Source organism: Pelodiscus sinensis, chromosome 18, assembly GCF_049634645.1.
Source record: "Pelodiscus sinensis isolate JC-2024 chromosome 18, ASM4963464v1, whole genome shotgun sequence".
In the NCBI taxonomy this organism is placed as follows: Eukaryota; Metazoa; Chordata; order Testudines; family Trionychidae; genus Pelodiscus; species Pelodiscus sinensis.
The window spans coordinates 24,013,399-24,028,628 of NC_134728.1; the positions used below are offsets into that span (position 1 = coordinate 24,013,399).

At 51.2% G+C, this 15,230-nt stretch overlaps 1 protein-coding gene across 6 annotated transcripts in view; it reads right to left on the bottom strand.

The window, feature by feature from the left end:
* The window catches only part of LOC102445729 (uncharacterized), a 28,247-nt gene that overhangs the window by 12,331 nt on the left and 686 nt on the right, over positions 1–15,230 (bottom strand). For 5 of the 6 annotated variants that reach the window (XM_075901282.1, XM_075901285.1, XM_075901283.1 and 2 more), the window contains exons 2-7: positions 7,309–7,455; positions 5,883–6,029; positions 4,457–4,603; positions 3,031–3,177; positions 1,605–1,751; positions 179–325 (exon numbers count right to left, since the gene is read on the bottom strand). In XM_075901282.1, the coding sequence (XP_075757397.1) occupies positions 179–325; positions 1,605–1,751; positions 3,031–3,177; positions 4,457–4,603; positions 5,883–6,029; positions 7,309–7,455 (882 nt within the window). Of the gene's footprint in view, positions 1–178; positions 326–1,604; positions 1,752–3,030; positions 3,178–4,456; positions 4,604–5,882; positions 6,030–7,308; positions 7,456–8,734; positions 8,868–15,230 lie in introns of those variants that run through there. The other variant, XM_075901284.1, reaches the window with a different exon arrangement.

Consider the following 15,230-nt stretch of genomic DNA (forward strand, 5'->3'; position numbering starts at 1 on the left):
GGGCTGCTCCATGCAGGTGGGGTACCAGTTAAACTGTCTAACAAACACTCTTAGCTGGTTACCCATTTGCATCCCTTCTCTGAATGCTCCAGTCAACCCCGGCTCATCTGGAGTGGGGGGGGAGAGATTCACCCGAAATGAAAACACAACATGCTCTGGCACGAGCTGTGTCCTGTACCTTCTACGGGGTCCACGCAGCGCATGGCACAAGAGGAATGACAGCACTTCTGATCTCCTTCGCAGTCGCAATCCCTCGCACACTCGTCAGGTTCTGCCCGGACGCATCTTATGTTATCTGGTGGGCAGGTCCCAGGTTTGACTGTAACTGAAAAATGCCACAATGTGAACAACCTGCTTTAAGATCAGGGGACTAGTGGTTGAGATCCACCCGGCATGTCACCAGGTAGGCTGCTGGTAATGTCATTCACTGCCCAATCCTGATCATTACTGACACCTACTGATCAGCATGGAGGGCTGTCTTGCTTAGTCATGGATGCTGGTGCTTCCAGTCTCCAAAGGGGGAGGCAGGGCCTCCTATCTGATGGAGGAGAACTGGGAAGTCACTGGGCCCCTTTTGGAAGTTCCACCGACCCTTCAGTACCACATCGCCTTGCTTTTTTCCTACAGCTGAAGATTTGAGGGTTAACCGAGAGCAAGGCACTGCTGCAGCCCTGAATTAAGAGAAATCCTGTGACTGGAGACCTGCCGCTCAGAGATGAGGGGATTGGAGAGAGATGAGGCCAATCATGGCTGGAGTCAGCCCCTGACAAACACATTTAACCCCAGTCCACGGGTAACTGGTGGAGGTATTTAGTGTTCCACCCTGCATGAACTCACCTTCCAGAGAGAGACACAAGGTACATCCCTAGCAAGAGATGTAAAAAATATAGAAAAATATTAACCCTCTAACCACAGGGCTCAGCTGCTGGCTGCTTGCTCCTGGCCCCTCGGGGTTTCTGGCAATTGGAAGCTCCTCAAACAGCATCCTTACACATTTGAAACACTCATCAAGGGTTGGATCTATCCAGACCTATTCTCTGCTGCTCTTCAAGGAGCTTCCAACTGCTGCTCAGAGCAAAACCAAACTCAGCCTGCTCCTCTCACTCAGTGACTGGCTCTCACTAAGGCCTCTGAATGGTGTGACCAGCTGTCACCTGGTAGAATTCCTACTCTGAGCTCCCCAGGCATTTTTTTGGCCTTTGAAATGTCCAAGGGAACCTCACCAAGATGGCTCTGAATTAGGGATGTAGACATATCTTAACAGTCTAACCGCGGGATTCAGCTGCTGGCTCCTGACTCCACAGGGTTGCTGGCTCCGGACCGCAGCGTGGTGCTGTGGGTCCAGCTGGTCTGGAGCATCTCAGCCAATGGCACAACAGGCCCGGTCGTGCCGGGCAGGACCAGCTGTACCGCACTGTGGGTGGAGGGGCTGCTCCATGCAGGTGGGGTACCAGTTAAACTGTCTAACAAACACTCTTAGCTGGTTACCCATTTGCATCCCTTCTCTGAATGCTCCAGTCAACCCCGGCTCATCTGGAGTGGGGGGGGAGAGATTCACCCGAAATGAAAACACAACATGCTCTGGCACGAGCTGTGTCCTGTACCTTCTACGGGGTCCACGCAGCGCATGGCACAAGAGGAATGACAGCACTTCTGATCTCCTTCGCAGTCGCAATCCCTCGCACACTCGTCAGGTTCTGCCCGGACGCATCTTATGTTATCTGGTGGGCAGGTCCCAGGTTTGACTGTAACTGAAAAATGCCACAATGTGAACAACCTGCTTTAAGACCAGGGGACTAGTGGTTGAGATCCACCCGGCATGTCACCAGGTAGGCTGCTGGTAATGTCATTCACTGCCCAATCCTGATCATTACTGACACCTACTGGTCAGCATGGAGGGCTGTCTTGCTTAGTCATGGATGCTGGTGCTTCCAGTCTCCAAAGGGGGAGGCAGGGCCTCCTATCTGATGGAGGAGAACTGGGAAGTCACTGGGCCCCTTTTGGAAGTTCCACCGACCCTTCAGTACCACATCGCCTTGCTTTTTTCCTACAGCTGAAGATTTGAGGGTTAACCGAGAGCAAGGCACTGCTGCAGCCCTGAATTAAGAGAAATCCTGTGACTGGAGACCTGCCGCTCAGAGATGAGGGGATTGGAGAGAGATGAGGCCAATCATGGCTGGAGTCAGCCCCTGACAAACACATTTAACCCCAGTCCACGGGTAACTGGTGGAGGTATTTAGTGTTCCACCCTACATGAACTCACCTTCCAGAGAGAGACACAAGGTACATCCCTAGCAAGAGATGTAAAAAATATAGAAAAATATTAACCCTCTAACCACAGGGCTCAGCTGCTGGCTGCTTGCTCCTGGCCCCTCGGGGTTTCTGGCAATTGGAAGCTCCTCAAACAGCATCCTTACACATTTGAAACACTCATCAAGGGTTGGATCTATCCAGACCTATTCTCTGCTGCTCTTCAAGGAGCTTCCAACTGCTGCTCAGAGCAAAACCAAACTCAGCCTGCTCCTCTCACTCAGTGACTGGCTCTCACTAAGGCCTCTGAATGGTGTGACCAGCTGTCACCTGGTAGAATTCCTACTCTGAGCTCCCCAGGCATTTTTTTGGCCTTTGAAATGTCCAAGGGAACCTCACCAAGATGGCTCTGAATTAGGGATGTAGACATATCTTAACAGTCTAACCGCGGGATTCAGCTGCTGGCTCCTGACTCCACAGGGTTGCTGGCTCTGGACCGCAGCGTGGTGCTGTGGGTCCAGCTGGTCTGGAGCATCTCAGCCAATGGCACAACAGGCCCGGTCGTGCCGGGCAGGACCAGCTGTACCGCACTGTGGGAGGAGGGGCTGCTCCATGCAGGTGGGGTACCAGTTAAACTGTCTAACAAACACTCTTAGCTGGTTACCCATTTGCATCCCTTCTCTGAATGCTCCAGTCAACCCCGGCTCATCTGGAGTGGGGGGGGAGAGATTCACCCGAAATGAAAACACAACATGCTCTGGCACGAGCTGTGTCCTGTACCTTCTACGGGGTCCACGCAGCGCATGGCACAAGAGGAATGACAGCACTTCTGATCTCCTTCGCAGTCGCAATCCCTCGCACACTCGTCAGGTTCTGCCCGGACGCATCTTATGTTATCTGGTGGGCAGGTCCCAGGTTTGACTGTAACTGAAAAATGCCACAATGTGAACAACCTGCTTTAAGATCAGGGGACTAGTGGTTGAGATCCACCCGGCATGTCACCAGGTAGGCTGCTGGTAATGTCATTCACTGCCCAATCCTGATCATTACTGACACCTACTGGTCAGCATGGAGGGCTGTCTTGCTTAGTCATGGATGCTGGTGCTTCCAGTCTCCAAAGGGGGAGGCAGGGCCTCCTATCTGATGGAGGAGAACTGGGAAGTCACTGGGCCCCTTTTGGAAGTTCCACCGACCCTTCAGTACCACATCGCCTTGCTTTTTTCCTACAGCTGAAGATTTGAGGGTTAACCGAGAGCAAGGCACTGCTGCAGCCCTGAATTAAGAGAAATCCTGTGACTGGAGACCTGCCGCTCAGAGATGAGGGGATTGGAGAGAGATGAGGCCAATCATGGCTGGAGTCAGCCCCTGACAAACACATTTAACCCCAGTCCACGGGTAACTGGTGGAGGTATTTAGTGTTCCACCCTACATGAACTCACCTTCCAGAGAGAGACACAAGGTACATCCCTAGCAAGAGATGTAAAAAATATAGAAAAATATTAACCCTCTAACCACAGGGCTCAGCTGCTGGCTGCTTGCTCCTGGCCCCTCGGGGTTTCTGGCAATTGGAAGCTCCTCAAACAGCATCCTTACACATTTGAAACACTCATCAAGGGTTGGATCTATCCAGACCTATTCTCTGCTGCTCTTCAAGGAGCTTCCAACTGCTGCTCAGAGCAAAACCAAACTCAGCCTGCTCCTCTCACTCAGTGACTGGCTCTCACTAAGGCCTCTGAATGGTGTGACCAGCTGTCACCTGGTAGAATTCCTACTCTGAGCTCCCCAGGCATTTTTTTGGCCTTTGAAATGTCCAAGGGAACCTCACCAAGATGGCTCTGAATTAGGGATGTAGACATATCTTAACAGTCTAACCGCGGGATTCAGCTGCTGGCTCCTGACTCCACAGGGTTGCTGGCTCCGGACCGCAGCGTGGTGCTGTGGGTCCAGCTGGTCTGGAGCATCTCAGCCAATGGCACAACAGGCCCGGTCGTGCCGGGCAGGACCAGCTGTACCGCACTGTGGGTGGAGGGGCTGCTCCATGCAGGTGGGGTACCAGTTAAACTGTCTAACAAACACTCTTAGCTGGTTACCCATTTGCATCCCTTCTCTGAATGCTCCAGTCAACCCCGGCTCATCTGGAGTGGGGGGGGAGAGATTCACCCGAAATGAAAACACAACATGCTCTGGCACGAGCTGTGTCCTGTACCTTCTACGGGGTCCACGCAGCGCATGGCACAAGAGGAATGACAGCACTTCTGATCTCCTTCGCAGTCGCAATCCCTCGCACACTCGTCAGGTTCTGCCCGGACGCATCTTATGTTATCTGGTGGGCAGGTCCCAGGTTTGACTGTAACTGAAAAATGCCACAATGTGAACAACCTGCTTTAAGATCAGGGGACTAGTGGTTGAGATCCACCCGGCATGTCACCAGGTAGGCTGCTGGTAATGTCATTCACTGCCCAATCCTGATCATTACTGACACCTACTGATCAGCATGGAGGGCTGTCTTGCTTAGTCATGGATGCTGGTGCTTCCAGTCTCCAAAGGGGGAGGCAGGGCCTCCTATCTGATGGAGGAGAACTGGGAAGTCACTGGGCCCCTTTTGGAAGTTCCACCGACCCTTCAGTACCACATCGCCTTGCTTTTTTCCTACAGCTGAAGATTTGAGGGTTAACCGAGAGCAAGGCACTGCTGCAGCCCTGAATTAAGAGAAATCCTGTGACTGGAGACCTGCCGCTCAGAGATGAGGGGATTGGAGAGAGATGAGGCCAATCATGGCTGGAGTCAGCCCCTGACAAACACATTTAACCCCAGTCCACGGGTAACTGGTGGAGGTATTTAGTGTTCCACCCTGCATGAACTCACCTTCCAGAGAGAGACACAAGGTACATCCCTAGCAAGAGATGTAAAAAATATAGAAAAATATTAACCCTCTAACCACAGGGCTCAGCTGCTGGCTGCTTGCTCCTGGCCCCTCGGGGTTTCTGGCAATTGGAAGCTCCTCAAACAGCATCCTTACACATTTGAAACACTCATCAAGGGTTGGATCTATCCAGACCTATTCTCTGCTGCTCTTCAAGGAGCTTCCAACTGCTGCTCAGAGCAAAACCAAACTCAGCCTGCTCCTCTCACTCAGTGACTGGCTCTCACTAAGGCCTCTGAATGGTGTGACCAGCTGTCACCTGGTAGAATTCCTACTCTGAGCTCCCCAGGCATTTTTTTGGCCTTTGAAATGTCCAAGGGAACCTCACCAAGATGGCTCTGAATTAGGGATGTAGACATATCTTAACAGTCTAACCGCGGGATTCAGCTGCTGGCTCCTGACTCCACAGGGTTGCTGGCTCCGGACCGCAGCGTGGTGCTGTGGGTCCAGCTGGTCTGGAGCATCTCAGCCAATGGCACAACAGGCCCGGTCGTGCCGGGCAGGACCAGCTGTACCGCACTGTGGGTGGAGGGGCTGCTCCATGCAGGTGGGGTACCAGTTAAACTGTCTAACAAACACTCTTAGCTGGTTACCCATTTGCATCCCTTCTCTGAATGCTCCAGTCAACCCCGGCTCATCTGGAGTGGGGGGGGAGAGATTCACCCGAAATGAAAACACAACATGCTCTGGCACGAGCTGTGTCCTGTACCTTCTACGGGGTCCACGCAGCGCATGGCACAAGAGGAATGACAGCACTTCTGATCTCCTTCGCAGTCGCAATCCCTCGCACACTCGTCAGGTTCTGCCCGGACGCATCTTATGTTATCTGGTGGGCAGGTCCCAGGTTTGACTGTAACTGAAAAATGCCACAATGTGAACAACCTGCTTTAAGACCAGGGGACTAGTGGTTGAGATCCACCCGGCATGTCACCAGGTAGGCTGCTGGTAATGTCATTCACTGCCCAATCCTGATCATTACTGACACCTACTGGTCAGCATGGAGGGCTGTCTTGCTTAGTCATGGATGCTGGTGCTTCCAGTCTCCAAAGGGGGAGGCAGGGCCTCCTATCTGATGGAGGAGAACTGGGAAGTCACTGGGCCCCTTTTGGAAGTTCCACCGACCCTTCAGTACCACATCGCCTTGCTTTTTTCCTACAGCTGAAGATTTGAGGGTTAACCGAGAGCAAGGCACTGCTGCAGCCCTGAATTAAGAGAAATCCTGTGACTGGAGACCTGCCGCTCAGAGATGAGGGGATTGGAGAGAGATGAGGCCAATCATGGCTGGAGTCAGCCCCTGACAAACACATTTAACCCCAGTCCACGGGTAACTGGTGGAGGTATTTAGTGTTCCACCCTGCATGAACTCACCTTCCAGAGAGAGACACAAGGTACATCCCTAGCAAGAGATGTAAAAAATATAGAAAAATATTAACCCTCTAACCACAGGGCTCAGCTGCTGGCTGCTTGCTCCTGGCCCCTCGGGGTTTCTGGCAATTGGAAGCTCCTCAAACAGCATCCTTACACATTTGAAACACTCATCAAGGGTTGGATCTATCCAGACCTATTCTCTGCTGCTCTTCAAGGAGCTTCCAACTGCTGCTCAGAGCAAAACCAAACTCAGCCTGCTCCTCTCACTCAGTGACTGGCTCTCACTAAGGCCTCTGAATGGTGTGACCAGCTGTCACCTGGTAGAATTCCTACTCTGAGCTCCCCAGGCATTTTTTTGGCCTTTGAAATGTCCAAGGGAACCTCACCAAGATGGCTCTGAATTAGGGATGTAGACATATCTTAACAGTCTAACCGCGGGATTCAGCTGCTGGCTCCTGACTCCACAGGGTTGCTGGCTCCGGACCGCAGCGTGGTGCTGTGGGTCCAGCTGGTCTGGAGCATCTCAGCCAATGGCACAACAGGCCCGGTCGTGCCGGGCAGGACCAGCTGTACCGCACTGTGGGTGGAGGGGCTGCTCCATGCAGGTGGGGTACCAGTTAAACTGTCTAACAAACACTCTTAGCTGGTTACCCATTTGCATCCCTTCTCTGAATGCTCCAGTCAACCCCGGCTCATCTGGAGTGGGGGGGGAGAGATTCACCCGAAATGAAAACACAACATGCTCTGGCACGAGCTGTGTCCTGTACCTTCTACGGGGTCCACGCAGCGCATGGCACAAGAGGAATGACAGCACTTCTGATCTCCTTCGCAGTCGCAATCCCTCGCACACTCGTCAGGTTCTGCCCGGACGCATCTTATGTTATCTGGTGGGCAGGTCCCAGGTTTGACTGTAACTGAAAAATGCCACAATGTGAACAACCTGCTTTAAGACCAGGGGACTAGTGGTTGAGATCCACCCGGCATGTCACCAGGTAGGCTGCTGGTAATGTCATTCACTGCCCAATCCTGATCATTACTGACACCTACTGGTCAGCATGGAGGGCTGTCTTGCTTAGTCATGGATGCTGGTGCTTCCAGTCTCCAAAGGGGGAGGCAGGGCCTCCTATCTGATGGAGGAGAACTGGGAAGTCACTGGGCCCCTTTTGGAAGTTCCACCGACCCTTCAGTACCACATCGCCTTGCTTTTTTCCTACAGCTGAAGATTTGAGGGTTAACCGAGAGCAAGGCACTGCTGCAGCCCTGAATTAAGAGAAATCCTGTGACTGGAGACCTGCCGCTCAGAGATGAGGGGATTGGAGAGAGATGAGGCCAATCATGGCTGGAGTCAGCCCCTGACAAACACATTTAACCCCAGTCCACGGGTAACTGGTGGAGGTATTTAGTGTTCCACCCTACATGAACTCACCTTCCAGAGAGAGACACAAGGTACATCCCTAGCAAGAGATGTAAAAAATATAGAAAAATATTAACCCTCTAACCACAGGGCTCAGCTGCTGGCTGCTTGCTCCTGGCCCCTCGGGGTTTCTGGCAATTGGAAGCTCCTCAAACAGCATCCTTACACATTTGAAACACTCATCAAGGGTTGGATCTATCCAGACCTATTCTCTGCTGCTCTTCAAGGAGCTTCCAACTGCTGCTCAGAGCAAAACCAAACTCAGCCTGCTCCTCTCACTCAGTGACTGGCTCTCACTAAGGCCTCTGAATGGTGTGACCAGCTGTCACCTGGTAGAATTCCTACTCTGAGCTCCCCAGGCATTTTTTTGGCCTTTGAAATGTCCAAGGGAACCTCACCAAGATGGCTCTGAATTAGGGATGTAGACATATCTTAACAGTCTAACCGCGGGATTCAGCTGCTGGCTCCTGACTCCACAGGGTTGCTGGCTCCGGACCACAGCGTGGTGCTGTGGGTCCAGCTGGTCTGGAGCATCTCAGCCAATGGCACAACAGGCCCGGTCGTGCCGGGCAGGACCAGCTGTACCGCACTGTGGGTGGAGGGGCTGCTCCATGCAGGTGGGGTACCAGTTAAACTGTCTAACAAATACTCTTAGCTGGTTACCCATTTGCATCCCTTCTCTGAATGCTCCAGTCAACCCCGGCTCATCTGGAGTGGGGGGGGAGAGATTCACCCGAAATGAAAACACAACATGCTCTGGCACGAGCTGTGTCCTGTACCTTCTACGGGGTCCACACAGCGCATGGCACAAGAGGAATGACAGCACTTCTGATCTCCTTCGCAGTCGCAATCCCTCGCACACTCGTCAGGTTCTGCCCGGACGCATCTTATGTTATCTGGTGGGCAAGTCCCAGGTTTGACTGTAACTGAAAAATGCCACAATGTGAACAACCTGCTTTAAGATCAGGGGACTAGTGGTTGAGATCCACCCGGCATGTCACCAGGTAGGCTGCTGGTAATGTCATTCACTGCCCAATCCTGATCATTACTGACACCTACTGGTCAGCATGGAGGGCTGTCTTGCTTAGTCATGGATGCTGGTGCTTCCAGTCTCCAAAGGGGGAGGCAGGGCCTCCTATCTGATGGAGGAGAACTGGGAAGTCACTGGGCCCCTTTTGGAAGTTCCACCGACCTTTCAGTACCACATCGCCTTGCTTTTTTCCTACAGCTGAAGATTTGAGGGTTAACCGAGAGCAAGGCACTGCTGCAGCCCTGAATTAAGAGAAATCCTGTGACTGGAGACCTGCCGCTCAGAGATGAGGGGATTGGAGAGAGATGAGGCCAATCATGGCTGGAGTCAGCCCCTGACAAACACATTTAACCCCAGTCCACGGGTAACTGGTGGAGGTATTTAGTGTTCCACCCTACATGAACTCACCTTCCAGAGAGAGACACAAGGTACATCCCTAGCAAGAGATGTAAAAAATATAGAAAAATATTAACCCTCTAACCACAGGGCTCAGCTGCTGGCTGCTTGCTCCTGGCCCCTCGGGGTTTCTGGCAATTGGAAGCTCCTCAAACAGCATCCTTACACATTTGAAACACTCATCAAGGGTTGGATCTATCCAGACCTATTCTCTGCTGCTCTTCAAGGAGCTTCCAACTGCTGCTCAGAGCAAAACCAAACTCAGCCTGCTCCTCTCACTCAGTGACTGGCTCTCACTAAGGCCTCTGAATGGTGTGACCAGCTGTCACCTGGTAGAATTCCTACTCTGAGCTCCCCAGGCATTTTTTTGGCCTTTGAAATGTCCAAGGGAACCTCACCAAGATGGCTCTGAATTAGGGATGTAGACATATCTTAACAGTCTAACCGCGGGATTCAGCTGCTGGCTCCTGACTCCACAGGGTTGCTGGCTCCGGACCACAGCGTGGTGCTGTGGGTCCAGCTGGTCTGGAGCATCTCAGCCAATGGCACAACAGGCCCGGTCGTGCCGGGCAGGACCAGCTGTACCGCACTGTGGGTGGAGGGGCTGCTCCATGCAGGTGGGGTACCAGTTAAACTGTCTAACAAATACTCTTAGCTGGTTACCCATTTGCATCCCTTCTCTGAATGCTCCAGTCAACCCCGGCTCATCTGGAGTGGGGGGGGAGAGATTCACCCGAAATGAAAACACAACATGCTCTGGCACGAGCTGTGTCCTGTACCTTCTACGGGGTCCACACAGCGCATGGCACAAGAGGAATGACAGCACTTCTGATCTCCTTCGCAGTCGCAATCCCTCGCACACTCGTCAGGTTCTGCCCGGACGCATCTTATGTTATCTGGTGGGCAAGTCCCAGGTTTGACTGTAACTGAAAAATGCCACAATGTGAACAACCTGCTTTAAGATCAGGGGACTAGTGGTTGAGATCCACCCGGCATGTCACCAGGTAGGCTGCTGGTAATGTCATTCACTGCCCAATCCTGATCATTACTGACACCTACTGGTCAGCATGGAGGGCTGTCTTGCTTAGTCATGGATGCTGGTGCTTCCAGTCTCCAAAGGGGGAGGCAGGGCCTCCTATCTGATGGAGGAGAACTGGGAAGTCACTGGGCCCCTTTTGGAAGTTCCACCGACCTTTCAGTACCACATCGCCTTGCTTTTTTCCTACAGCTGAAGATTTGAGGGTTAACCGAGAGCAAGGCACTGCTGCAGCCCTGAATTAAGAGAAATCCTGTGACTGGAGACCTGCCGCTCAGAGATGAGGGGATTGGAGAGAGATGAGGCCAATCATGGCTGGAGTCAGCCCCTGACAAACACATTTAACCCCAGTCCACGGGTAACTGGTGGAGGTATTTAGTGTTCCACCCTACATGAACTCACCTTCCAGAGAGAGACACAAGGTACATCCCTAGCAAGAGATGTAAAAAATATAGAAAAATATTAACCCTCTAACCACAGGGCTCAGCTGCTGGCTGCTTGCTCCTGGCCCCTCGGGGTTTCTGGCAATTGGAAGCTCCTCAAACAGCATCCTTACACATTTGAAACACTCATCAAGGGTTGGATCTATCCAGACCTATTCTCTGCTGCTCTTCAAGGAGCTTCCAACTGCTGCTCAGAGCAAAACCAAACTCAGCCTGCTCCTCTCACTCAGTGACTGGCTCTCACTAAGGCCTCTGAATGGTGTGACCAGCTGTCACCTGGTAGAATTCCTACTCTGAGCTCCCCAGGCATTTTTTTGGCCTTTGAAATGTCCAAGGGAACCTCACCAAGATGGCTCTGAATTAGGGATGTAGACATATCTTAACAGTCTAACCGCGGGATTCAGCTGCTGGCTCCTGACTCCACAGGGTTGCTGGCTCCGGACCACAGCGTGGTGCTGTGGGTCCAGCTGGTCTGGAGCATCTCAGCCAATGGCACAACAGGCCCGGTCGTGCCGGGCAGGACCAGCTGTACCGCACTGTGGGTGGAGGGGCTGCTCCATGCAGGTGGGGTACCAGTTAAACTGTCTAACAAATACTCTTAGCTGGTTACCCATTTGCATCCCTTCTCTGAATGCTCCAGTCAACCCCGGCTCATCTGGAGTGGGGGGGGAGAGATTCACCCGAAATGAAAACACAACATGCTCTGGCACGAGCTGTGTCCTGTACCTTCTACGGGGTCCACACAGCGCATGGCACAAGAGGAATGACAGCACTTCTGATCTCCTTCGCAGTCGCAATCCCTCGCACACTCGTCAGGTTCTGCCCGGACGCATCTTATGTTATCTGGTGGGCAAGTCCCAGGTTTGACTGTAACTGAAAAATGCCACAATGTGAACAACCTGCTTTAAGATCAGGGGACTAGTGGTTGAGATCCACCCGGCATGTCACCAGGTAGGCTGCTGGTAATGTCATTCACTGCCCAATCCTGATCATTACTGACACCTACTGGTCAGCATGGAGGGCTGTCTTGCTTAGTCATGGATGCTGGTGCTTCCAGTCTCCAAAGGGGGAGGCAGGGCCTCCTATCTGATGGAGGAGAACTGGGAAGTCACTGGGCCCCTTTTGGAAGTTCCACCGACCTTTCAGTACCACATCGCCTTGCTTTTTTCCTACAGCTGAAGATTTGAGGGTTAACCGAGAGCAAGGCACTGCTGCAGCCCTGAATTAAGAGAAATCCTGTGACTGGAGACCTGCCGCTCAGATATGAGGGGATCGGAGAGAGATGAGACCAATCATGGCTGGAGTCAGCCCCTGACAAACACATTTAACCCCAGTCCACAGGTAACTGGAGGAGATATTTAGTGTTCCACCCTGCATGAACTCACCTTCCAGAGAGAGACATAAGGTACATCCCTAGCAAGAGATGTAAAAAATATAGAAAAATATTAACCCTCTAACCACAGGGCTCAGCTGCTGGCTGCTTGCTCCTGGCCCCGTGGGGTTTCTGGCAATTGGAAGCTCCTCAAAGAGCATCCTTTACACATGTGAGCCGCTGTCACCTGGTAGAATTCCTACTCTGAGCTCCACAGGCATTTTTCTGTCTGCTGACCTCATCAAAAGGTGCCTGCTCAAGATGGCTCTGAATCCTTCAGCTGATCTGTAGTGGGGAAAGTTTGACCTTAAGTGAGATATTACATGCTGGGACAATCTGAGTCATGTATCTTCTACTGGGTCCACACAGTGCTTGGCACAACTGGTGAAACAGCACTTCTGTTGTCCTTCACACGCACAATCGAAATCACACTCCTCAGGTTCTGCCCGTATGCATCTTGGCTGTGTCTAGACTGGCAACATTTTCCGCAAAATCATCTGTTTTTGCGGAAAAACTTGCCAGCTGTCTACACTGGCCGCTTGAATTTCCGCAAAAACACTGACGATCTCATGTAAGATTGTCAGTGCTTTTGCGGAAATACTATGCTGTTCCCGTTCGGGCAAAAGTCTTTTTCCGAAAAACATTTCCACAAAAGGGCCAGTGTAGACAGCAAAGATTTGTTTTTCCGCAAAAAGCCCCGATCGTGAGAATGGCGATCGGGGCTTTTTTGTGGAAAAGCGCATCGAGATTGGCCACGGATGTTTTTCCGCAAAAAAGTGCTTTTGTGGAAAAGTGTCCTGCCAATCTAGATGCGCTTTTCCGAAAATGCTTTTAACGGATAACGTTTCCGTTAAAAGCATTTCCGGAAAATCATGCCAGTGTAGACGTAGCCCTTATGTTTGCTGGCGGGCAGGTCCCAGGTTTCACTTTAACAGAAAACAGTCACATTATGAACAACTTCCTATTGCACTGTTGGGCAACCTGCAGTGCATGGGACATATGCGGCCCATCAGTGTTACATATGCAATCCACAAGACATGTTGTTTGCCACTGTCCATACACAAGGTTGTCAGATTCCAGTGGTTTCTGTCTGTATTGTTGTTTTTAGTGTTACTAAGGTGACACACACGTACATCAAGTGCATGGGAAGTGAGGTGCATGCTGGCTGCACACAGCATTGATTCTGAGAACTGTGCACTCCCTCTGCAGCCAATCCAAGAGCTGCTACAGTTCAATCGGCACCCCTTGCAAATTCTAGGTACTCAAGCACAGTTACCTAAACTCCCCTATTCTGGGAGACTGTCTTGGTTACAACAGCCTTAGGGGCCATTGAGATGAAAGATGGCCTCCTATGTGGCCCACTCACTAACCTAGGTTGCCCATCACTGTCCTGTTGCCAGAGGAGATTGTTGATTGAATTCCCACGTATCACCCAGCAGGCTAGCGGCAATGCCATTCACTGCCCTGTCAGGATCATCATTCAGGACTCGAACAACAGCTACTAGTCAGGATACAGGGCTATACCGCCTAGCTCTGGATGGTGCTGCTTCCACTCTTCAAGAGCTGGAAGGAGAGCCACTGTGACTCTGGTCCCTTGTGGTGGATGAAGGAGAAAACGGAGGAATGTAAGCGCTCTACACTCTAAAATTTCAATCACTCACTAGCTGTCCACCAGGCACTGGACACAATCTGAGATCCCGGTCTCTATGTGCAAGGCTCTTGATGGACCGGGCGCCCACAATTACCATCTCTCCTTCCATAATCTAAAATTCACATGTAAGCTGCAATCAATCCTCAGGGATGATTTTCAGCAATAAAGCTGAGACTAGTAACAGTGGGGAAGAGAGAATTTTCAGTGGCCTGCTCATTGCAGCAGATCTCCTCCCACAAAAGCTCATTCACAGTTTCAGTCCCTACTGCTGCCATTACTGCTGTATGATTCACACATTTGACCTGGGGTGTTTCCCATTGAAAAACAAAAGATACCTCTCAGCCCAAACTGTAGGATCTCCGTCTGTATGTAGGACATCTGTTTGGACTTATATGTGTAAGCAGGCTTGGAGGATTAGTATTTTACTGTTAAAATGTTGGAAAATGTTGATTTCACTGTACACTGAAACCAACAAAAATATTTTCATCAATAATAATCCAAATTTACAGATGGGCAAAATAAAAAAATTGAGAGCTTGAAAGCAGATTAGTTTGATTTCAGGATATTTCTTTTGGATATTTTGACACGTGATATTAACTTGTGTTTTAACTTTTTGAATCTCAATGTGTACTGTCACTAAGTAATTATTGGCTAACTGTCCTCCCCCTTAATTTTCCTTAACTGTGAAAATGTAAATAGATAAAAACTGGAAAAAAATAAAGCCACGTTATCCATCAAAAATAGAAATTGAATTCTGCTAACTCCATTTATTGCATGCTCAGATATGACAGTCAGGAGAACAGTATGACTATCACTCTAGATACATATCCAAAGCTTTTATATAGTGCTCTTGTCATGGTATCTTAACATTGTTAGATAAAGAGATAGAGGAGACAGATGGGATTAAGAGTAGATTAGATAAATGTCTATTAGGGATGGTCTAGACCATATTTGGTCCTGCCATGGGGGCAAGGGACTGGACTCGATGACCTCTCGAGGTCTCTTCCAGTCCTAGTATTCTATGGTTCTATGATTCTATGAAAGATTTCTGGGAGAACTTTTTCAGTAAAAAAAAAAAAAGGGAGCTGTGCCCCTTGCTTGCTATGCTCACCAACTCCCCTCTCTCTGGGGGTAGGCAGCCCCAGCTCTCCACCCCACCAGTCACCAGAGAGGGCCAGGCCAAGGCCGCACCAGCCTTGACCCCTCCCTCGGCCACCGGGGAGGCCCGGCTGGGAACACAGTGCAGCAGCCCCGGTTCTCCATATGGCCGCTGGGGAGGGCCAGGCTGGGAGAGGGTGGGGCTTGACTCCTGTGGATGCAGATGGTGTGATGATGTCATTCTGTTGT